This window comes from Hipposideros armiger, unplaced genomic scaffold (assembly GCF_001890085.2).
Source record: "Hipposideros armiger isolate ML-2016 unplaced genomic scaffold, ASM189008v1 scaffold_283, whole genome shotgun sequence".
In the NCBI taxonomy this organism is placed as follows: domain Eukaryota; kingdom Metazoa; phylum Chordata; class Mammalia; order Chiroptera; family Hipposideridae; genus Hipposideros; species Hipposideros armiger.
The window spans coordinates 1062738-1086587 of NW_017731633.1; the positions used below are offsets into that span (position 1 = coordinate 1062738).

The window sequence follows — 23850 nt, forward strand, 5'->3', positions numbered from 1 at the left end:
TGAAGAACAAAACGACAGCAACTTGTCTGTTCCCCTTCCCCAATTCCCCAGCACTGTTCCCATCCCCCAATTCCCCAATAAAAATCTTTAAAAAAAAATAAAGGTCAGAGAATTAGGAGAAACACCAGAAAAGAATGCTGTCACAGCAACTAAAGATAGGAAAAGCAATTAAGAGCCTCAGATTATCAACACAAAATCAAATAAGATAACTCTAAAGAGTGTCCATAGTGACTTCTTTCGTATGATCTTTGTTTTCCTTTTTTTGGTGGGGGGGTTGATAGACAGAAAAGCAGAAATCTGAATTCAATTCTTTCGAGTTAGTCAAGCTGAGGAAGCCGGAGACATTTACCTAACAGTTGGCAGCTTACCTAAGAAGCACAAATCTTCACTACTGCTACATATTTTGCCAGTGGCTTAAATGTAACATACTTCAAAATAGCAAGGAGTACTTCTGATTTTCATAATTCATGTTGTTAACACTGACCTTGACTGTGTTCCACTAACACAGGAAAACTGTAGTCATGAAACATATATCCGCCTTTCTTGAACACATTCAAAAAGTGTATTCCTTAACACAACTTTTGGGGGTTTTGGTAAATGGGTAAATCTGACCTTTCAGTGCGAGAATTGAGCTTTGACAAACAGATTCTGCAAACTGGCCACTTGTGACACCTATGAAGCCCCTTGGTTTCATGGCAGACCCTTCTTCCCAGGCTGGAAAGGCCCTGGTGGTGGCCCAACATGCAAGACCCTCCATATCATTTCCCACAACTGCTCTCTGGGGCCCATGTCCTCTGGGGAGTGCTTGGGTCCCCCCAGAAATGCCCGTTTACCTCCTTCGTTGGAACTATAACTTCCAAAACGGTAAGGAGGGGGCTGGTGTTCAGGTTCCCGAACAGGTCAGTGATAGGGCTGGACCCGGTGTCTGCGGTCTGGGAGCTTGAATCAATGGGTGTCCCCAATGCGCAGGGGCTGATGGCGTAGCCGATAGAAGGCCGAGCCTTGGGAGTGGCTCAAAGTCAGATTCGGTGAGCAAAAAGGCTGAAGCCGGCTTCCCGGGTTCTAGGGAAGAAAAAAAGGAGGGACCTCTCAGGCCTATTTGATATCTCAGTTCCACAGAGCCCGGGGCAATCAGGAAGCTCTGGTTGGGTGGCCTGTTATCCCTCGGGAGTGACACCCAGCCTCAAACTCCAGATTCGTGAACATTCCGGGCTCCCTGGACCAAGTCATCCTCACCCTAGCCTCGAAGCCTGGGCTCTTCAGTCTGGTCAGTCAGGTGAAAATGAGGGTGAAGAAGCCTCAACTGAGAAATCCAGCGACCACCTCAGGCGTCTTCAGGCCTCGGGAGGTTAGCTCGCGCGACGCCGCTTACTGTAGTAGGTGCCGCCTTTCCTGCAGTTTCTCTGCGCATGCGCCTCACTCCCCTCTCTTGTCTCCCAGGTGACCTAGCGGATGACTCTGTCACTCTACCTTCTTCAACACTCTTCCTCCCTTCCTCCACACCTGCACACACGCACTGGTCCTTCGCCCACACATGCCTGCTGCTTCTTTCGCTTCCCCCTTTGGACCGTGGGCCCAAACCCCTTTCCATTTCTCTCTCTCTCCCTCCTTCCCTCCCTCCTTCCCTCCCTCCCGATCTCTCTATCTCTCTCTCTCTCTCTCTCACTCTCTCTGTCTGTCTGTCTCTCTCCCTCCCTCCCTCCCCACCCCACCCCCATGGGCCCAACCACACACACTAGCACTTAGGCTATGGGCCCAGCCCCCTTTCCCATACACATACAATGAAATGTTATTCCACCATAAAAAAGGAAATCCTGCCATTGGTGACAACATGGATGAAACTGGAGGGAATTATGCTAGGTGAAATGATCGAGGGAGAACAAGACAAAATATCATTTATATGTGACATCTTAAAAAAAATATTTTTGGACAGTCGGGTGGGGTGGCTCAGTTGGTTAGAGCACATGCTCTGAACAACGAGGTTGCCAGTTGGACTCTCGCATGGAGCGGTGGGCTGCGTCCCCACAACTAGATTGAAAATGGCGATTGGTCTTGGAGCTGAGCTGCACCCTCCACAATTAAGATTGAAGGACAACAGCTTGACTTGGAGCTGATGGGTCCTGCAAAAACACACTGTTCCCCTTCCCCAATTCCCCAATAAAATCTTTTTTAAAAAAAATTTTTTTTAAGATTTTATAGTAACAGAGTAGAATGGTGGTTGCCAGAGACTAGAAATGGGGAGATTTAGATCAAAGGGTACAAACTTTCAGTTACAAGAAAGAGTGCTGAGGATCTAATTTGCAGCATGGTGACTAGAGTTAATAATACAGATTGTGTACTGAAAAGTTGCCAAGAGTAGGTTTTCAGTATTTTCACCACACATGCGCGCGCGCGCACACACACACACACACACAAAGTTAATTATGTGAGATAATGAATCTGTTAATTATCTTGAGTTTGGTCATCATTCCACAATGCCTATGTTTATCAAATCATCACATTGTACACTTTAAATGTATGCAATTATATTTGTCAATTATTCCTCAATACTATTAATATGAATAGATTTTTGATGACAATAATAAATTTCATTTGGAGCCTTTAATAAGAATAGATGAGCTCTCTCAGAAGAGGGAGAGGGTGCTGTATCTCTAAGAGGGGCTGGTTTTCCGGGGCTTGGGTAGATGTCAGGATGGTAGGAACATCCCCAACAGATGTTGAAAATCTGAGGATTTGGAACTTGACAAGAGTGGGGAGCCTGTGGGGCATCAGGGGGAGACTTCAGAGGCTGCTAAGCACACTGCTCAGGCCTACAGATGATCAGGTACTGCAAACCTGGATCTAACTGCCAAGGTCCCAAGCTCAACCCTGGCTTCTCCAGGGCCTTCTCCTCTCAGAGGCCCCACTGCAGAGGCAGGAAGTACTGCCTGAGACTCAGCTTCCTCTCTGGGTATTTTGGCACTAGCCAGCCACCCCTCACTCCCAGGGACCTTCCCACTGGGGCCTGCAGCACTTTCACTTCCCCCAGATGCCCAGCCCCCTGCCCAAGTACAGGGAGCACCTGGTTTACCAAAAACAGGACGCAAATTCTGAGAGAGGGGCAATGACAGAAGGTGGGGGTGGGAGGGGAGCAGTGATCAACAGAGAAAGGACAGGTGCACAGAGAGATGGGGCCAAAAACCCAGAGAGGGATAGACTTAGAGACCCCGAGGTTGGGGGAGACAGAGAGACTCAGAGAGGGGATAAAGGCCCAGAGAGAAGGAAACAGAGATCCAGAGAGGGGAGGACAAGAAACCAAGGGCCAGGAAGCGGGGACAGAGATGGATGCATAGATGGCAGAGCTTAGCAGGCAGTGAGGTCAGAGTGTCTGTGAGGTCAGCTGCTGTCCAGGGCCAGCCTGGGTTACTGGTGCCCAGAATAAGTGGGTACAAGTAGATCCAGAGTCCTTGTGGGCTCCCCAACCTGAGCCACGGAGGCCTGGGAGGGACTGCCTAGAGTGTCCTTGGTGTCCACAAATTCCAAGGCCCCACAGGTACTGGTGTGTGTGTCCAAGTGGCGCAAGTGAGGGAGAAAGGGGCAGAGACAGAGAAGAAAGACACCTCATGTGAAGAAGGAGGGGTGGGGCTCCGCCCCAAGAACTTCCTCTTTCTCTGTGTTCTTCCTTTCTCTTTCTCTCAGCCTCTCCTTCTCTCACAGCTTCTTTCTGCCGTCTACCACAGTGCCAACTCCTCTTCTGTTCACTCACCCCTCTAGGTGAAGATGTCGGCCCAGGACAGCTGCCTCAGTTTCATCAAGTACCTCCTCTTCGTTTTCAACCTCTTCTTTTTCGTGAGTTGCCTCATGGGCCCCAGCCCCTGCCCAGCCTGGGCCCCAGCCCCTGTCGCAGCCACCCCAACCCTCCTATCCCCACTTGCCCACCACCATATTCTCTCATATCCTCTCCCCAGGTCCTAGGCAGCCTGATTTTCTGCTTTGGTATCTGGATACTCGTGGACAAGACCAGCTTCGTGTCCTTTGTGGGTGAGGGGGCTGGGTCAGTTGGGGAGGGCCTTCCTGAAGCAGGCATGGACCCAGCCTCCCAGCAGGTGGCCTCCTGGGGTGTCTTTTGTCCCAGGGAGCCCCACAGTGCCCAACTCCCTAGGCAGGTCCCAGGCTCTGCTGCACCATTCCCCACTGGCCACTGCCGCACCTCTCTGAGCCTCAGTGCCTTCCTCGGACAAATGAGCTGTGCATACCACTAATAACAATAATAATACCCATTTCTCAGGCACTTCCTATGTGTCAGTTCTTGTGCAGATGCTCATCAGGTTCCCCTCCACAAAATTTCCCCTCTCCTTTCAGAGAGGGGAAGTCACTTACTGGGTGTCACACAGCAAGGAAGTAGAGCAGATACAGAACCCTAATAATAACAGTAGGAAAATAATAATGGGGTAATAGTCAAACTCTTAATAGCTCATATTTAATAAGTGTTTGCCTAGTGATAAGGACTGGGTTAAACACATGCTTCCTGGGTGTCCCTCAAAACAACCCCAGGAAATAGATATCGTTATCCCCTAGGCCTCAGGGAGGTTAAAGTGACTAACCCAATGTCACAGAACAAGTGATGGGGCTGAAACTATTGGGAGTGAAGAGATGAAGATGGGGAGACTGAGAGCAAAAGGGAGAGATCAGAAGAGGAGCAGACACTCAGAGAGAGTTAGGAGAGAATCTCAGAAGGAGAGGGACAGAGTCTAAAGGTGGGGCAGTGACAGAGACCCAGAGAAAAAGGTGCTAGGAACCCAGAAAGAGCCCCCCGCAGGATACTGCTCCCCACTTGGGAGGCTGCATGGGTGGGGAATGGGACTGCCAGGAGCTGTGCACATGGGACCCAATGTCACTGCCTCTCACCTCCCCCAGGCTTGTCCTTCATGCCCCTGCAGATCTGGTCCAAGGCCTTGGCTATCTCAGGAATCCTCACCATGGGCCTTGCCCTCCTGGGCTGTGTGGGAGCCCTGAAGGAGCTCCGCTGCCTCCTGGGCCTGGTGAGTGCCCTGCCCCTTCTCTATCCCTAGGACCACTCACATCCTCCTTCAAATAGAACCCTTGCATCCTGAGGAGGGGCTCAGCCTGACCTCTCCTCTCTTCCCCCCAGTATTTTGGGATACTGCTGCTCCTGTTTGTCACGCAGATCACCCTGGGGATCCTCATCTCCACTCAGCGGATCCGGGTGAGCTTGCCTTTCCCACCTTCCCTGGCAGCTAGTAGGTGGACCAGGGGTAGGAGGATGGAAAGAGATGGAAACAGGCAAACATAGACAAAGAGAAATAACAGAGAGGGGCAAAGGAAGAAAGAACAGATACAAAGACTGACAGAGACACAATAAGGGAGGCAGAGACAGGGAGAGGCAGAGAACAAGCAACACGGACGGAGGAAGACAGACATAGCAAAAGAGACAGAGATCCAAAGGGAAACAGACAGAAAAAACAGAGAAGACCTGAGGAGAAACAGAGGCTCCAAGGAAGAGACAGAGACCTAATGATAAATCGTGGGACACAGCGACAGAAACAGAAAGACAGACAGTAAAAACCGGCAAAGGGAGATTTTGAGGAGCAGAGCCATAGCTAGCCATTCAGTGAGGAACCGACGCCGGGATAAATCTGCTCAGGAACCCCTTGGGGCTGAGAGAGCTGGGGATTGGCTGAGTAGGTCGGAGAACATGGAGTGGGAAAGCGGTGGAAGTCCAGCCTCACTCTCGGCCTCTCAGCTGGAGCGGAGGATGAAGGACATTGTGCAGGAGACGATCCGGAACTACCACGCCAACCCGGAGGAGACCGCAGCCGAAGAGAGTTGGGACTACGTGCAGTTCCAGGTGCGTGAGGCCTCACCCGCCCAGATGTGTACCCCTCCTTCCAGCTCTGGTCCTCTTAACGTGGCCCCTCCCCCTGATCATATAACGGGCCCCACTGTGGCCAAGTCTCCCAGCTCCCACCCAAGGCCCTGGAGAGGCTCCGCATTTTGCCTCGACAGGACTCCGCCCTCAGCCCTAAGGCCCTAGCATGACCCCACTCTCTGCCCCTTAGTGATTCTGGCTCCCACGTGAGACTCCATTCCCAGCTCGTTCACATGGCTCCGCCCTCCCATCTACCTGTCCCCCTGAAGCTTTATTGCATTGCCCACCCAATTTTTGGCCCACTGTGCCATCCTGCACTTCTCCCCCAGGCCCCCCCCCGCCCCCGTGATTCGTCTCTCCCAATCCCATGTGCCTCTAATGTCCCCTGGCCTTGGCCCTGTCGTAACCCCAGCCCAGCCCCCCGTACCACACCCAGCACCCACAACTTAATCCTCTCCTCCCAACCTGACGACATACCCTCACCCAGTCCCCTGATCCCCCAAATTATCTTGCATCCACCCAGTCCAATTCCCTCTGACTCTGTCCCTCTCCCAGCTGCGCTGCTGCGGCTGGAACTCTCCTCAGGACTGGTTCCATGTCTCCAGCCTGAGCGGAAACGTGTCGGAGGGGTACCGCCTGCCCTGCTCCTGCTATAACTCATCGGCGACCAACGACTCCGCAATCTTCTTTAAGATCTCCCTCCCCCAGTTCAACCCGCTCCGACCACAGGAGCGACCAGCACACAGTACGGACATTTGCGTGGTCCCTGCAAACAGCTACACCTATCGTGAGGTGGGCAGGGTTTGGAGCACGAACTACTAGAAAGGGGAGGGGCTGTCGTGAGGGGCGTGGTCCACAGGAGGCGGGACCTCTGCAGGCAGGCGGGGTCTGCAAGTAGGGCGGGACTACGAGAAAAAAGGTGAGACCGAAGGGCGGGGCCTAAAGAAGATTTAGCCGAAAGGGGAGGACCTGAAACGCTGTTGCTTAGGCGGGGGGTGGGGGAGGCTTGAACATAGAGAAAACTAGAGAACCCTGGTAACTAGGGAAGTAGGTGAGCCAGGGCTTGAGGTCGAATCCCATAAAGAACCCTATGTTTAACCTTTCTCTACATTCCCAGGGCTGCGCGCGGAGCCTCCAGAAGTGGTTGCACAACAACCTCATCTCCATAGTGGGCATTTGTCTGGGCGTCGGTCTACTCGAGGTAATCTAGTCCCACCCTCACTTGCTATTGGCCCTACAACTACATAGCCCCCCCCCAAAGCGCATGAGTGATAGAGCGTCGGCCAACCCAGGCCTGTGAGCCCTGATTGGTTGCACCCAAGGAGGCATTTCCCCCCTCCCTTTCCCCTCAGGTGAGTGTGGCGGGGCTGAGCCTGCTACTACTGCCACGTAAAGCGCTCCTCAGGGAACCCCAGCCGCAGGTGCCGGGCGCCGACGGTTGGAGCCCCAGGCCCAGCGTTAACGCTGATGGCGGCAGAGGGCGCGGTGGTGTGCTGAGCAGCAGCGGGCGTAGCGTCAGTCTGTGGGGTGGCTGGGGCATGGCGGATGCCTGCCCCAACTGGGGCGACAAGGCCCCGCAGGGCAAGCTACCCATGGTCCTGGGAACCTGGCCGCTTTGGGATCAAGACGAGGAACAGCTTGAGACCCGGATCTCAGGCACAGAGGTGGATGCTGAGGTGGAATTAGAGACGAAGACAGAGGGGGAAACAGATGAGCCTCCGGAATAAAAGACTTTGGGCTTGCTCCGGAACTCACTCCTTCCCAGACTCTAGACCTGCGTTAGATGCAGGTGGATTCCCCCTACCCCATCCTGTTCCCACCCTTCTGGGCCCACCTGCATCTTTGGTGGCCTACCTCATGACCTCCAGCCCTTTTACCCTTAATTCCACCACCATTCTCCACCTTTCTTATAGTCCCCCAAACTCTAGTCCTGGATCCCATCTTTCACAACCAGGCCCAGTTCTCCCTCTAGCCCCGCCCCACCCAATTCTTGACCCCTCAATTTCTTCCCCTGGCCCCACCCCTACTTCTCCCTCAGGAACACACACACACCTTGGCTACTACCCCCCACCACCCCACCTCCCCATCTCAGAAACACACACACACCCCACACCCCACCCCGACCTCTCTGACTGCTTCTCCTTTCTCTATAGCTCAGCTTCATGTCGCTCTCCATATTCCTGTGCAGAAACCTGGACAAAGTCTACAACAGGCTGGCTCGGTACCACTAGGCCACACCCTCCCCAAAGTCCCACCCTGACCCTTTCAAGTGCCCTGGGCACTTACTTCCCTGTCCCCTGTAAATATTTGCTTAATCCCCAGTTCTCCCCAGCCACTGAGCCCTCTGCCTCCTCAATTCCCCCCGGGGACCCAGGTGTTGCCTGCCTCACTGCTGTCACCTCTCCCACGGGAACTGAGGCTTCCGGCCACCAGCTTCCTGCCCCCAAAGATACCTCATTTCCTTGCCTCATCTGTAGCTTACCACTTCCCACAAGATTATTTTTCACCCAAACCCCAAATAAATCCCCTGTGTTTTGGTAAAATAGCTTTATCCTCTGTCAAAACAAACCAACACTTTTGGGGGTGGGGGCAATACAGTCTAGCCCATGGCTCGTGTAGAAGACAGGATGACATTTAAAAACCTCACCCCACTGCTTGCCCCGCTGAGAAAAAGTCATGACCCTAACACCCAGTTATAAATATCTCTTGTTATATTAAAAAAAATATTTCCAGGGCCCACCTGGCTCTGCTCCTGCACAGAAAGGGTTAACCAACACTCAATATTAGGGTCTCAAAATGGGGGTGGTAAGGAGAGGCAGATTGGGAAAGGGGGGCTGAAAAACAGAGAGAGGGACAAGCCAATGTATAACTAGGGCCCTCTAAAACATCCAGAACAGAGTGGGGGCAGGGCACCTGTTAAAAACTAGTGCTGTACCTCAGGGTTACTCACTCCTGTCCCCAGTCCCTGATGCTCTGGAGTGATCTGTCCTTTCAGACACCCCTGTGAAGTCCCAATATCAGGATCCATCCTTTCCTCTCAGTCCCAGCCCATTCAACTCACCACCCAGCATTTAAGGTTCCTTCTAACACAGAGCAGCCACCTCCCCAAATAAGAAGCGTGAGGTCTTTCCTGGGAGGAGGGTATTCCAGGGGTGAGCCACTTTTGGGGTCCCCCCTTCAGTCCCTGACCAGGCGGTAAATGTGGTGCTGGGCCCCCCGCTCACTGGTGGAGACCTCAAACACGTAGGCAGTGCAGAGCAGCAGCTCCTGGGTGTCTCTGTTTGTCACCACCTGCCAAGGAAGCCAGGAGAAGAGATTTATGTTTGGAAGGGAGAGAAGGGGAAGGGACCACACTGTGCCCTCCCCCAGTTATCAAGGAATACCCAGGAAAGGGGTGCCCATTATGTCATGTTTCTCAGGTAGAGGGGATGCCCAACATGTCAGGTTCCCCACCTCTCTTCCTTAGCATTCAAAGGGGCCTCATGTCAGATGGTATATCAAGGGGGCCCCCACCACATCACATTCCCCAGGTGAAGGGGGTCCCCAGCTCAGCACATTCCCCAAAGTTAAAGATATCCCAACATATCATGTTCCCCAGACTACAGTGAGGTTCCCTGTGAAGGGGCTCCCCTTAGCTAAAGATCCACCACGTGTCCTCCAGGTCAGTTTCCCCAATGAAGCAGGGAATCCTCTCATGAGAAGGCTGTGAAATCCCCCACATCAGTTCCCTAGGTAAAGGGGTCCCCTAAGTCAAGGGTTGACTGTAGCGTCTCCACTGTCAGTTACTCCTGTGAAAGGGTCCCTGGGGCTGAGGGTCTGTGGCGGGCAACCCCTTCCACATCTGGGCCCCTGCTCCGGCCCAGCCACAGCACATCACCTGGAGGATGGTAAAGTTCTCCAGGACGCTGTTCATCATATAGCGCTCGGGCAGTTGCCGCAGCTTGTGCAAGAAATTCACCAGGTACTCGCACATGGGCGAGCGCAGCAGGCGGTACACGAACCTCCCGTCCTCGAGCTGGGCGCGCTCCGTCTGAACCCGGGAACAGGGAGCGGGGAGGATGGTGACTGAGACACACAGGGGTTGCCCCAGGAACCCAGCCCTACTCTATGCTTCTCAGATGCCACACCCACTCCTCACTGCCATCTTCACTTTTCCATTGCCCCATCCGCAGTGACCAGAGACAGGACCCTGAACACTCAGGTATCTGATGCAGGATCACTGAGCCTGCAAATCAGGGACCCCCCCACCCCAGGCCTTCAAAGCCATGCTCTGAACCCTCAATGACTTCTGAACTCCTCTGACCTCCAGACCCTCAGATGCCCTCAAATCCTCGAAAGACCCTTCATGAGATTTCCAAACTATATGACCTCTGAACTTGAGACCCCCACAGTTCCTAACCACCCTTTAGTTTTAACCCCTAAAACTCTTTGCCTGCAGACTCTTCCATATCCACAAGAACCTTTTGAATCTTAGTGACTGTAAATTCCAGTCCCACACATTACCTTTGAAATTTCAAAGCGATACCTATGTGTGACTTTAGAACTCTATATTAGTGCTAAGCCCATGCATTAAACCCCCAAAGGTAGGGACACCCCCGACCCCCCAATGCCTGAGGTATTGTGGCTCCTGGTCCATGTAGTCTGTATCCCACAAGTGGCAGGTGGCTGGGTGCTCACCCACCCAGAGCTCCACCCCTCCGGCCTCACCTCCACCTTCTCCACCACCTGCTTGCCAAAGGAGCAGACCTTGGAGGAACAGGTGAGGGTCATGTGCTCCAGGCTCTCGTACTGGCTGCTCACGCCATAGAAGCCACCGCTGCTGCCACTGGCCCCCACCTCCTCACCACTTGGGCCCCAGTTCAGGTCCGCCTGAAGGATGGGGAGACAAGTAAGTGGAAGGGGACATCCCTTATAAATGATGGCGACTCTTCTAACGTGGGAACTCTGCCCCATGGCCTGGTTTCTCCCACTTGCCCCTACAGTTTCTCGTATTTGCCCACCTCTCTTCCTTAGCATTCAAAGTCCCCGCCTTTCCATGGGCTAGTTTCTGGAGAAGACTCACCCTTCCATCAGTGCTGGGGAAGTCTGAGCCCCTGACCCTCTCTCCCCAGTGAGCCCCCACCAAAAGGAGCTCTGAAATTCAACTTTTTTCTCTTAAATCCCCCAACCCAAGCGTTCAGCCCCTTCCAAGGACCTGGTTACTAAGTAGGCAGTTACTCCCTAGCTCCCCTTCAGAGCCCTTCCCGACTCTGGTTGCTAAGGCAAGGCACGACTCCCCATCAATGGGGCCTGGTGGGGCCTAGAGAACACTCCCCTGGGCCTTTAAAGCTGATTCTCAGAGGTCAGACCCCTTCATGACCCCAGTGACCAAGTGAGCAGACAGTCCATTATGCCAGGTGGGGCTAATGAAGCCTAAGACCTCATATCACCTTTGGCCTGAGCCCCTTGGTCACCTTCCTGGGACGCACCACTCTTTCTCTTCCTTACTTTAGTTGCTAACTCGACCAAGTCACTCTCTGAGGTAGTTCAGTCCTCTTCTCAGAGGCCTGACTCCATCTCTCCCGCTGGCAACAGGGCCTTGTGAAACCAGATAAAAAGGAGAGCCTTCCCAGCCATTCCCCTGCATCCCTTCAGATGCTGGGTTTCCAAAGGGTCGCTCTCCAGATCTGGGACCTGGTGAGGCCTGTCTTAAGCCCTAATAAGAGGCTTGAGCCTAACAGCCATCTCAGGCCTTCACCTCACATGCTAGAACACTTTATAGCTGTGGTAGCTATGGGCCCAGTAAGGCCAGTAAACTTCAAACCCTCAGCACACTTCCTTCTGAGACTACATCCCTCCACAGCCCTGGTTACAAGAGTTAACACCCCTTAAACATTCACATTTATTGAATCCCTACAGCATCAGCCATTGGACTGGACACCAAACCAAACAGGCCTAAGAAAGACCCAAATAGACCCTCTTATTCACAATTATATATATAGTACCTGATATAGGGCCTTGTATATAGCAAATGCTCAACAAATGATTGTTAAATAAATACAGGGTTTTACAAAGCCATTCCCCAGCTCCTCCAATCGTAATTCTTAAGGCCAGACATCTCTACCAACAGGTTCTGGTGGAACATGGCACCCCCTCTTGAGAGGCCAAACTCTACAGGACTCCATTTGCTAAGGGGAGGGGGCCATTCCTTAGCAACAAAGGCTTGGTGTGGTCAGGTAAGACGAAGGAAAGTCTGAAACATCACATGCCAATCCCAAGGGCCATATCAGTTACATAACTGGGTGTGGCAAAGTCTAGTGGGACCTGGGGAGGTCCAAGTCCTATCCCTAAGCCTACACTGGTCCCATGCATCCCACCCTGGGGGACAAAACTTCTATATGTTCCTTGTTGCAAAGGAGACTGAAACTCTGAGCCATGGGGAATGGTAAGGCCCAAGCTGACCTGGTAGGCCCTGAAACTGTCTCCCTAATAGCCAGAGGCCTTAGCTGGGAGTGATTTATGAGCACTTTTGTTTTTCGTGGTGGAACTCACCCAGAACTTGACCAGGAAGAAGGCATGGGGGGGCCCACGATCATACAGCTCCCGCAGACCGCCCTTTTTCTCAGGGAATTTGTCATAGATCTGCCGGACATCCACACTCTCAAGGGGGGGTGCTCCAGGACTGGGGCAGTGCTGGCTGATGTGTACGAACAGGTGCCTCTGGTACTGGGGAGGGTGGGCCATGGGTGAGAAGTGGGAGATAGGCTGGACCCCTGGCCCTCATTGCCCAAGCCAATCTCTCACCCCTGTCACCACCCCCCAGAGCTCCTGCTACCTGCTCCACCCTGTCCACCCAGACACTGGACCCGATTCCCAAGCAGTCTCCACCCAGAACCTTCTGCCCTTTCACCTAGTCTCCAAGCCCTGTCCCTACTGCCCAACCCTGCCCTGTCCTCTGCTCTCCATCCCCACAGCCCTGTCCTCCCCCACATTCACTCCAGCCTCCTCCCTGGCCTCCCAGCCTTCAATCTCTCCTCTACAGTTCATCACTCACATGTCTCCACAGCTGACCCTGGCTCTCCCCTGCTCCTAATCCTCCCATGGCTCCCCAACACCCCCAGGACAAAGCCCACATCCCCCAACCTGGCCTTGTATTGAACAGTTATTCATGAACGTCCAATCAGTAGATAGATGGATAGATGAATAGATGAATGGATGGGAATCCACATAGCCCATATCAAGACTTCCTGTTTCCATTCTTATCACTTCCTGTCCATATCCTAATATCTTTCACCTCTTCTCCTCCAATACAAATCCCCCTCTATCTTTCCAGGCCATCCAAATCTGCCTCTTTCTAGAAGCCTACATTGATCACAATCAGGTGGGATATGTCTACACCACCTCCATGGTTCCCCATCACCAGGAGAAAGTCTGGGTCCCTTAGCTTGGCAATACCAGCTTCTCCAAAACCAGCACCTGCCCACCTATCTGCAGCCTCAGCAGCTCCCACCATATTCAATTATTTGTTTCCCTGAAAGCTTCATGGTGTTTCCATCTCTGTACCTGAAACATCTAGCTCTGTACATGGCAAACTCCTACATAACCCTCAAAGCCCAACTCAAATGTCATCTCAGGGAAGTCTTCATGGACTCTCCAGGCAGAATTACTCCTCTGTACACCCATAAAAACTTGAGCTTCCCCTATCCCAGCACATACTCTTTATTCAACAGACGTCTATCAAGAGACCTACTGTGTAGAGGCACTACTCTGGTTCCCAGGGCTGCAAAGCTCCTGACCTCACAGAGCTCACAGTTTACTGGCAAACACAGTAATTTTTAAAAATAATCCCATGGATAATATAAATTTCAGAGAGTGATGTATGCTATAAAAAAAATCCTAAGAGGGCTGGCCGAGTGGCACGTTGGTTAAGAACTGGCTTGGGATGCCAGAGGGCCCCAGTTCGGATCCCACATATGAGGGCCAGTGACACTGCCCTCTACAGCCAGGATACTGAGCAGCAGCTCGACCTGGAGCTGGGCTGCTGTGAGTCACCGGCGATGGCAGGTGGGTTGCCATGGGCTACCGTGTGTAGCCAGCAGCCAGCGTGAGCGGCCAGCAGTCGCTGTGAGCGGGCATCCAGAAGCTGGCAACTGATCTGCCTCGCCCGGGAAGAGCGCAATGATGGTGCCAACTTGGGCCAGTGAAGCAACGTCCTCCACAACTAGACTGAAGAACAAAAGGATAGCAATTTGTCTGTTCCCTTCCCCCAATTCCCCAATAAACAATCTTAAAAAAAAAATTCCTAACAAAGCATAGTAAGGGCGTCAAGAGTGATGGCAGCTAGTGTTTTCCATAGTGGTTTTAGAAAGCCAATCTGAGAAGATAACCAAGCTGGGGCCTGAATGAATAGAAGGAGAGAGTGGGAGTATCTGGGGAGAGCACATCCCAGGTAGCAGGAGCAGCAGATGCAAAGCCCCTGAAGCAGGAGTGGGCCTGGCATGTTTGAGAAAGGGCATGGAGGCCAGTGTGGCCAGAGCAGAGTAAACAAGGGTGAGAGTACAGGAGGTAAGATAAGAGCAGAGCAGGAATGAGGGTCAAATTGTGCAGAGCTTTGTGGGCAACTGAAAGAACTTTGGCTTTTGCTCCAAGTGAGATGGGAGGATTTTAACCTGATCTAATTTGGGTTTTACCAAAACCACTATATACAACAACTGGTGTTTGTGTGGCTGTGGCAGAGACTATGCATACCCAAACCCTCGTTCCTGTTCACATAGCTAAACTACATTTCCCAGGCTCCTCTGCATTTAGGTGTGACCACATGACTAAGTTCTGGCCAATGGGATGTGAGCTGGCCTGATGATTGCCATTTCTAAGCCAGACTCATAAAACCTCCTGACTCTCTCCCTTCCACCATCTGCCAGCCAGATGCAAAGAATCCAGCAGCAGATTCTGAAGCCCTAGAAAATGGCAGAGCTACAAAATGGAAGGAGCCTGGATTCCTTGAATCACTGTGTGGAAGGCTCCTGCTGAACACCCACATTGAAATGTTACAGGAGTGAGAAACTCCTGTGGTGTTCAGTCCCTGGGTGTTAGAGTTATTTTTTCTAACAGTCAGCCCACCCTGATTAATATGGCATCTGTGTCCATCATAAGCAGGAAAAAGCTCAAGTCTAGAAACAAGATCTGCTTTTCCAAGTTCCCAGTATCCACCCAGCACAGTTGGCACTCAGAAATATTTGAAGAATGAATGAACGATGTTCTGGGGAGTTTCTCTGACCTTCCCAACTTATGACGCCATGACCTTCCAGTTCCTTTATGCTAGAAATTCTCAAAATGTGATCCCCGGACCAGCAGCATCAACATCACCTGGAAACTTGTTAGAAATGCAAATTCTCAGGACCCACACCAAACCTACTGAATCAGAAATTCTGAGGGTAGGGCCCGGCAATCTGTGTTTTAACAAGCCATCCACATTATTCTCATACATGCTAAAGTTTGAGAACCACTGCTTTATGCTTTCGCTTCCTATAACCCTCCTCATTCCAAAACACCTGAAGTGACTATCCCAAAATTGCACTCACAGAGTCAACTGCATCTGGGGGTTCCACAAAGGCCGAGAATTCCACCAGCTGCAACCGGGCAGTGCCCAAGGCCCGAGCCTGCCAGGCTGGGGGTGACGGGGCAGGTGGGGGCAGGGCAGGAGGTGAGAGGGCTTGGGGGGGCTCGTACCCTAGAGAGAGAACACAAATAATAAAAATTGCTAACATTATTGAATATATCAAGCACTGTTCTCTCTTGCCTGCCTCCGCTTAGAAGCTGAAAAAGCTAAATACTCACTTTCCCAGCCTCCCTTGCAGCTAGAGGTGGCCATGTGACACAGTCCTGGCCAATGAGACGTTAGGGGAAATCTGCTGGGGGGCTTCTGGGAAGGAGTTTCTTCCTGAATGAAAAAGACAGAACTTTGGGAGGAGAAAGCTTTTGGTTCTGGCCAAGTCTTGCTTGGGACATGATTCCTGGGGTCACAACAGCCATCTTATGACAGTAAGACAGAGGCCAAGGGATCTATAAAGATGCCAGTCCTGATATTGCTGAGCTGCTGAGCCAGAACAGAAGCAGCCCACCTCCAGACTTTTTGTTATGTGGAATCATTAAAGCCTTTATTATATAAGGCACTATTAATTTAGGTATTCTGTTACTTGCAGCCAAAAGCATTCCTAACTGATGGATCTATGGAGCCTAAGAGTAATTTTTCATTAATATGAGTTCATAGGACCACATCAGCATGGACTTCCGGAAGCCATTTTTGCTGCCAAATGGGGGCAGCCTGCCTGGGAGTGAAGCCATCATAGGAGGGCAGAAGCAAGCAAGTCCTGATGCTACCATTTGAGCCCCTGGATCCAACCATGCCTGAAGTCATAACTCCTGAAATATCAGTTACCTGAACCAATAATTTTTTTTTTCGTCATCTAGCTTGATTTGGGTTTCTGTCACTTGCAGCTGAAAGAATCTTGACTAATACACCTCCCAACATCCTTTAGGCTAGCAAGCGACAGAACACAAACCCAGTGTGTCTAGCTATAGAGGCCATGCTGTTAACCACTACAAATTCTGCCACTTGTCCTTCCATACCCCCCACACACCCTGCCTCAGAGCTGGACCTCAGTAAGAATGTGTCCCCTGATTAATGGAAGTTTGAAGGAAAGGCAGGGTTGACAAGGGAGATGGGGGACGAGGGAGGGTGTAGAGCAGACTCTTACCTGGGAGGTCAGTAGATGGGGGAGTCAGTGACAAGGAGAACGGTGTCTGCGAGAATGGCTTCACACTGAGAGAAAAAGGAAGTTGTGGGTCAGTAAGGTGGAAAGAGGCTAATTGTATCAGCTAGCATTTACTGAGGGGCCAGGACAAGCTGAACTCTGTGTTAGCATCTTATGTGCACATTTTCATTGAAGCCTTCCAGACTGTGATTACTGCTTTTCTCGTTTGCACAGGAGAAACCTCAGGCACATGGTGGTCAAATGACCCACCCAAAGTCACACAGCTGGGTGCAGTGGAGCCTGAGCTAGAACACAGGTCAGCCCCAACCACAAAGCTTGTGGACTTGAGGATAGTTTGGTACTTCTGACAAAATGGGAGGAAGAGAATAGAACCAGGGTCTCAGAGATGGGGAGAAAACACAAAGAATAGAAAATTTGGAGAAAGAGGAGGCTGAGAGTTGGAAGGGTGGGGAGAAAATGACCAGCAGTCAGGAAATGGGACATCAAGCCAAATTCAGGAGGGGAGGCAGCACAGCAGATTCTAAAGCAGTCTGTCCAATAGAACTTTCTGTGATGATGGAAATGTTCTCTATCTGTGTCGTCCAATACCGTAGCCACTGGTCACATGTGGCTACTGAGCACACGACATGTGACTCCTGAGCAGGAACGTGGCTAGGGTGCCTGAGGAACTAAATTTTAAATTTTATTTAATTTTGATTCATTTAAATTTCAATAGCCACACATGGCTAGTGACTATAGTATCTGACACCATAGCTCTAGAGACCAATGACTTATGGGTAGCCCAAGAGATGGTGTAGCGACTGAGGGATCAGAGGTGAAGGAGACAATGACTTGGGCTCAGAGGTCAATAAGAGGTCAAGGGTCCAAAGATCAGGATCAGAAAGACACAAACTCCAGGGACTTTCAGACCTTGACTCCCAGGGATCTTGGCCTAGTACTTGCCATCCCAAATCTGAAATCTAAACTCCAGTACTCTAACCACTGTATCTTTTGTCATCAGGGCCGCTGCCCAAATGTCACCTCCTCAGAGAGGCCTTCCTGACTCCTATCTAAATAGAGCACATACACCCTGCTTTATTTCCTACATTTATTCCTTTTTTATTAATGCTTATTTATTCATTTACATGTTTATTCTCTGTCTCCTCCTCTCTCCAAGTATATAAGTGCCATAAAGGCAAGGATTCTAACTTGTTCAATGCTATGTTCCCAATCCAAGCAGACTACCAAGCACTTAATAGGTGCTCAATAAACATATGACTGACTGACCAGTGGCTTAATACTGGCCTTCTCTCAGTTCTGGAAACTCACCAAACTTTCCTACCTCAGGGTCTTGGCATGTGCTTTTTCTGTTTAAAATATTCCCACCCCCGTTCTTCACCTGGTGAAGTCCTACTCAGCCTTCCATGTTACCTCTTCAGAGAAACTCCCCCCAGAACTCTCTCCCTCAACCCAGACTGCGGTTCTTCACACCATATCACACACTCTTCAATTTTGTGTTTATGTGCATGGTGATTTCATTAACATTCATTTCCCCCATTTGACTATCAGTTCCATAAAAGGTAGGACCCCAGTGACCAAGGCAGTGATTGCTGGACCATCTCCCCTTCCAGCTCAGCCCCCTGCCCTGCAAACTTGTGGTTCCTTGAGCTCTGGGGACTTTTTCTGGCCCTTCCTATGTCCCCATCCAGCAGCACCTCCCCAGAGAACTTTCTTGTCTCCCATCCTGGATCCCATAACCTGTAACTTCACTCTTTCTCTGGCAACACCCTCAACACTCCTGCCTCACCGTCCTGAGGCCACACTGCCCTACCAGTGCTCAATCTGAGTCCATTGGCTCCTTTCTAGGCTGAAAACTTCACTTCCCATGAGCCTCTGGGCCCATTTCTATTCTTCTGGGCTAGAAATATATTCTGTCACCCTCACATCTCTCTCAGAGCTGAAAAGGACATGCCCATGTACCTCTGGGGCCCATTTTCTTTCTTTTGACTTTGAGAGAAGATAAGGATCCAAGCTCCGGCCCGAGAACCACCTCTGTGAGATGAGAAAGAGCCTTCCCATGAGCCTCTGGGGCTCAACTCATTCTTCCAGGGAGCCTCTGGACCTATAACTGCCTTTCCCACGAGTCTCTGGGCCCACTGAATCTCACTGGAAGGCCATTATCCCCATGAATATCCTCCAGGTCCTTCACATTCATCAAGTCCCACGCTGAGTTCATTTCTTCCCCAAACCCACTCCTCCCCCAGGTTGCACGTCTCTGGACAATCCCACCATCCCATCACCAGCCAGACCCCAGGCACTGTCCCTGCTTCCTCCCTCCTTCCCAGCCCATCAGGCCCCAGCCCCATCCCTCCTCCTCCTGACTCTCTGCCCCATCCCCTCTTCAATATCCCAGGTCAGACTTAGTACTCCTCTCTGGACCATAGCCTCGCCCTCCTGCCTGGGATTCAAATCCATATAGCCTGGCTCCAAAATCCATGTTCACAAGGGAGCTGGGAGCTGGAAGGTGGGGTGAGAAAGGCCTCTGCGGGGGCCAGTGGAGGTGGGGGCAGGTGCTAAGCCAGAACAGAAAGTACTCACTCTGGAACATTCCAGGGGGTCCCAGAGCCCCCTGACCAAAACTGGAAAAGCTCAGAGGCCTGGAGAAGAGACAAAGAAGGGGGGTCAGCCAGTCAGTCCCCTATTGAAACTGCACCCCCACCCCTCCAGCCCTAAGCCCCACAAGCCACAACCCAGGCCACCTGAGGACCAGTGGGACCCAGTTTGGCCTGCAGGGAAGGTGCTGAGATGAGCTGGGCCGACGACATGGTGGCCATTGTCTGGAAAGCCTTGTCCTTGGAAACCTGGTCCTGGAGGGAAAGTTGGAGGTCCACGTTAATGGGGAATTTCAGTCGACACAGCTAGATGAGACAATGATGGGGCAGGACAAGCATGGGGAGATACAGAGTTGGGGGAGGGTCCAAATCCCTCTCACTATAGCCCCCTGCCCCTCCTGGCCTCCTCAGGAATGTCTGGGGTAAGGGAGCAAGAGGAGGGATGAGCAGGGGGACTTACCACATTCAGGGCCTGCCCATGGGGGGGAGGGGGAGGGTGCCACAGAAGGAAAGAAAACACGATTTAGGAAGTGAGGCCTGGACACCCCACCTTCCTGCCCTCCCAACCCCTACAGCCCTGCCACCCTGAGCTGAGCAACGGGAAGAAGAGGGAATGAAAGATGAACATGAAACAGGAAGTAGAGAGGGCCAGGCCTAGAAGGGGAAAGGGGTTCCCATGCCCAGAATAAAAGACAGTAATGAGGATTTCTAGGGCAACAAAGGGCCGGAAGTAAAGGTTTCCGGACATGCAGGCAACAGGAAATACAAATTTCAGACCCAGGGGGAATAGGTGGTGAACATTTCCTAGCCTGAACAGGACAGAGGGAGAACATTGAAGTCCAGAAAAAGCCAGAAGGGAAGGTGTTTAGACCCAGAGAGCAAAGAAGGGGAGGCTTCTGGGTACAAAAAAGGAATAGGAAGTGATGGTCCCCAAATCCAAAGGAAGAGGTAGAAAATGAGGGTCTCTGGCAAAGAGGGGACAGGAAGTCCAGAGGATGAAGAAAAGGAATGTGAAAAGCTCCAAAAGGAAATGAAGATTTCTGGGCACAGAGAAAGCAGGCAGGCCACAGAGGACCAGGAAATAAGAAGATGAGATCAGAAGGAGATCCTCATAGCACAAGAGGGAAAGGCGATGAGGACACCAGAAAGAACAAAAAGAAGGACAGAAGGGAGAGAGGAGAAGGAGAGGGAAAAGTAGCCAGGGGAGAGGCCTGACACCCCATCCTTCTTGCCTGTCCTAAGCTAAATCTCCGTCCCCTCTTCTCTATGGATCTTTCTCTACCCAGGGTCTCTATCCATCCCTTTGCTGGGCCACTAACCCCCCACCTTGAGTCTCTGCTCCCCCATTCTGTCTACCTTTCTCTGTGACTCTGCCCCGCACCCCGAGTCTTTCTGTGGATCTCTGTGGCCCTCTCTCTGGGTCCCTGCCCCCCTTCCCCCCACCCCCAGATCTCTGTCCCCCTCTCTCTCTGAGTCTCTGTTCCTCTCTCTCTGGGCCCCTGGGCCCCTCTCTCTGGGTCCATGTCACCCTCTCAGGGTCTGCTTTGGTCCCTACCTTGAGCTTGGACTGAATTTCCCTTGATTTCCTTCGGGCCAAGACCTGAATGTGACTAGAGACCTGGAGGGAGTGACAAAGAAGCAGATTCAGACCAGAGTCACTTGCCCCTTGCATCCCCTGCCCCTTCCCTCCCTCCAGGTGCCCCACAGAGCTGCTAGAACGTGAAAGATGACAAACACACAGAACATGCTAGCTGTCTCAGGAGCATGCAGACATAGGTGTGCCCCCTAATGGCCACTCTTTTCTCAGTAACACGACTGATCTTCCCCAGACCCAGCAAATCCAGGTCTCCTTTTCCTTCCCTGTCCTCCTCTCTTTAGCTCTTTTGGTCTCTGTATCTTACCCTGGTTCTAACACAACTGCTAAGAGAACTATACTAAAATAGGCACAGAGTATACTAACAGAGGTGGCAAGAAGACAGACAAAGCACATGAACCAGATCCTCTTTGAACTTGAACTGCCCATACTAGGATGGCCCTTAGAAGATAAGCCCTTCCCAGACAGAAACCCACAAGTCAGTCCTGAGACCTGTTTGCGAGTTCGGGTCTTCCCCGTTCTCAGCTTGATGTAACGGGCAATCAGTTCATTCCGACCTGAAGAGTCAAAGATGGAACAGAGTTAGGCCTTTAGTAGAACTTCCCAACAGAGAGGACACCAGGGAAGGAGAGAGAAGCAAGAGTTCCCTGAGGTCCACGGCAAGCTGGGAGCTATATGGAAGAGGAGTTGTGACGGCTGGCCATTTGGGCCAGACTGCCTGGGTTCAAATCCCAACTCCACCACACACTAGCTCTGTGACCTTAGGCCAATCACTAAGCCTTTCTGAGCCTCAGTTTCCTCAACTATGCAAATGGTGATGCTAGCTCCTACCTGAGTTATTGTGAGGACATAATGTACTTTTATATAAAAATTGTTTAGCGCTCCATACATGTTATTATTGTTTATTAATCAGTGGGGACCGGGACAAAAGAGAGGGGTGGACTCACCATACATCTTGCCTTCATCAGACAGGATGATTTTCCGCCGGCCGCAGGGCGGGTAGATGGCCAGAGCCTCCTGGAAGCTCTGCTCGATGTCTGGACTCCAGACACCCTCTGCGTCTGGACCCCCATCTCCCCCAGCCCCCTCGCTGCCACCGGTGCCCTCCTCACTTCCTTCCTCACTTCCTGTCCAGCCGCTGCCATCGTCCAGGGGGGCCCCAGCCCGGGGTTCCCCCATCTGGGCCTGAAGGAACACAGAGCTCAGCAAGTTTCCTCCGACCCACCCAGAGGGACCTTAGGGCTTGGAGGGCTGGGGGACCGAACCCCTGGGTCCGAGGGAGGAAGGGGCTAGGAGCTGAGACTCCTGGAGGAAAAGGGGACTGGATTTCCGGGGAAGCTTAGGGTAAAGAGTGTTCTCCTTTGGATTTCAGGGGGAACCTGGTTGTGATGAAGTCTTGAAGACCCCAGAGTCATGCCTAGGGCCCGTGAGGGCCAATCAGTTGGGTATGGATTACTGGTTTAAAGAAGACAGGAGTCCGGGCCTAGTTGCAGGGAAGGGGGTTGAGGGTGAGATCTTCTCAGTCCCACCCCAAGAACAGGTGTGAGGATGTGAGCAGCCGCTGCTGGAAAAGGAGGAGAGGCTCAGGCCCTAGTAAGGCTGAGGGGAGATCTAGAGAGAGGGGGACAGAGACCCAGAGGGAAGGGGAACAGAGACTCAGAGCAGAAACTCAAGCCGAGACCAGGAAAAACCCACAAAACCACAGACTGGGGGACAGGGACGCCGTGCCATCAGGAGAGCCAGAACAAAGGGCCCAGGCGTCCCCTCCCCCAGTTTCCCACAACCCCCATCAGGGGAGGGGCTGGCCAGGGACGGAACCTCCCCCTCGAGCCCCTGGCCCCGCCCTCTCCCACCCCTCCCCCTGTGCGGTGGGCTCGGATCCAGCTCAAGTTCCCAGTGACTTTCCGGAGGCCGGGAACAGGGGAAAACTTTTTCCAATACAGATCCCGCCTCCCTGGCGGCTCCACGTCTTCCACAGCTTTCCCAGGACCTTAGAGTCCAGGCTCCCATCCCCCTCTTTCTTCGGACCCTGGAACCATGGGCAAGACAAAGACCCCAGGCCGAACCCACAGGCGCTGCAGCGTTCAGGACCCCCGTAGGCCAAAATCCCAGCCCAGCTCTCGCCCATGTGGCCAGACAAAGGGACGGAGGAGCCGGCTAAGCAAGGTCCCTCTAATCTCCCGCCCCAGGCCCCAAACCTCCGAAGAGACAAGGCCGAGGATCCAGAAAGCACCGTAGCCCGCCCTCTGCCGGGACCCCGGAGGCCCCTTGCTCCATGATGAGGACCAGGCGCCCACAAATGACACACACAAACAATTCGGTCAAAAACACGCACGGGGCCCTTTCTCACTTCAAATCGACACAGCCGCAGACACACACCCGCCAAAGTCCCCAGCTCTCACCCACTCCAGGGCGCACACTCCCAAACTCAAACCCATCAACAGATACCCCAACTTCGGCGAAAGTTCCAACCCCGCATTTAGACTCGGTCACCAGCGCAAACTCAGGTTCCCAGGCAAAAAGAGGGCGGCAAGCAATTCAGAGACGGTCCCACACACACCTCAACTCCTAACGCGTAACTTCCCATCCAAACTCACACACCCCAAAGCAGGATCCCCGACTCCCGCTGGCGCCTTCCTACCTCCCGGCCTGGGGCTGGGGAGCCTCGGGCGGGAGGGGCGGTGCGAGGGAGAAAGTTGCCCGGGAGCTTTGTTTGGGAAAAGTGGGAGGGACCGGAGGGGGGGCGGGCCCGGGCGCTGGACAGAGGGAAGGGGGATCCGACAGTGACAGTTTGGGGGAGGATTTCTGCTTTGGCAAAGAAGAGGTGAAGTCTAGCTGGGATCTGGTAGCAACTTCAGGATTCAGATGCTTGGATCCCTGAGAGAAGAGGGGGCTTGGGGGTCCCGACTTTTGAGTCTGAGAGAGTAGGTTGATGGGGGCCAGGAAACCTGATTCTGAGGACGTAGGAGGCTGGGGGCTTGGACTCCTGGGCTGAGGGACGAAGGGCCTGGGGGCCAAGATTCCTGAGTTTAGAGGAGGGGG

The 23850-nt window shown here is 52.4% G+C and overlaps 2 protein-coding genes across 9 annotated transcripts; one reads left to right on the top strand and one right to left on the bottom strand.

The window, feature by feature from the left end:
• Positions 1 to 3132: 3132 nt before the first annotated feature.
• On the top strand, positions 3133 to 8412 carry CD37 (CD37 molecule). 2 transcript variants are annotated; one of them, XM_019658396.1, is made up of 8 exons: positions 3133 to 3828; positions 3948 to 4020; positions 4897 to 5021; positions 5132 to 5206; positions 5744 to 5848; positions 6425 to 6661; positions 6987 to 7070; positions 8023 to 8412. In XM_019658396.1, exons 1-8 carry the CDS (start codon positions 3760 to 3762, stop codon positions 8098 to 8100), a joined length of 846 nt encoding a protein of 281 aa, XP_019513941.1. In that variant the 5' UTR covers positions 3133 to 3759; the 3' UTR covers positions 8101 to 8412. The 2 variants fall into 2 exon arrangements, with proteins under 2 accessions (XP_019513941.1, XP_019513942.1); XM_019658397.1 differs by lacking the exon at positions 3133 to 3828 and having other exon boundaries at positions 3954 to 4016.
• A 100-nt stretch (positions 8413 to 8512) lies between these two features.
• Positions 8513 to 23529, bottom strand: TEAD2 (TEA domain transcription factor 2). 7 transcript variants are annotated; one of them, XM_019658394.1, is made up of 13 exons: positions 23369 to 23484; positions 21756 to 21993; positions 21301 to 21365; positions 20770 to 20832; positions 19675 to 19686; positions 19362 to 19469; positions 19201 to 19259; positions 16606 to 16670; positions 15430 to 15578; positions 12401 to 12574; positions 10616 to 10738; positions 9747 to 9899; positions 8513 to 9160 (listed from the first exon to the last, which is right to left on the bottom strand). In XM_019658394.1, the coding sequence occupies exons 1-13, from the start codon at positions 23393 to 23395 to the stop codon at positions 9047 to 9049; spliced, it is 1350 nt and encodes a 449-aa protein (XP_019513939.1). In that variant the 5' UTR covers positions 23396 to 23484; the 3' UTR covers positions 8513 to 9046. The 7 variants fall into 7 exon arrangements, with proteins under 7 accessions (XP_019513939.1, XP_019513933.1, XP_019513936.1 ...); XM_019658388.1 differs by having other exon boundaries at positions 10577 to 10738; XM_019658391.1 differs by having other exon boundaries at positions 10577 to 10738; positions 23410 to 23479.
• Positions 23530 to 23850: the final 321 nt, after the last annotated feature.

Excerpts from the sequence above, each read along its gene's own strand:
- CD37 (XM_019658396.1), top strand. The coding sequence starts at position 3,760 with ATGTCGGCCCAGGACAGCTGCCTCAGTTTCATCAAGTACCTCCTCTTC. Across the intron at positions 5,022-5,131 it reads TCCGCTGCCTCCTGGGCCTG|TATTTTGGGATACTGCTGCT; the intron begins GTGAGTGCCCTG and ends TCTTCCCCCCAG. Across the intron at positions 5,207-5,743 it reads TCTCCACTCAGCGGATCCGG|CTGGAGCGGAGGATGAAGGA; the intron begins GTGAGCTTGCCT and ends TCGGCCTCTCAG.
- TEAD2 (XM_019658388.1), bottom strand. The coding sequence starts at position 23,395 with ATGGGAAGTTACGCGTTAGGAGTTGAG. Across the intron at positions 21,994-23,368 it reads GTTACGCGTTAGGAGTTGAG|GCCCAGATGGGGGAACCCCG; the intron begins GTGTGTGTGGGA and ends GTGTTCCTTCAG. Across the intron at positions 15,579-16,605 it reads CCCATCTACTGACCTCCCAG|GGTACGAGCCCCCCCAAGCC; the intron begins GTAAGAGTCTGC and ends TTCTCTCTCTAG.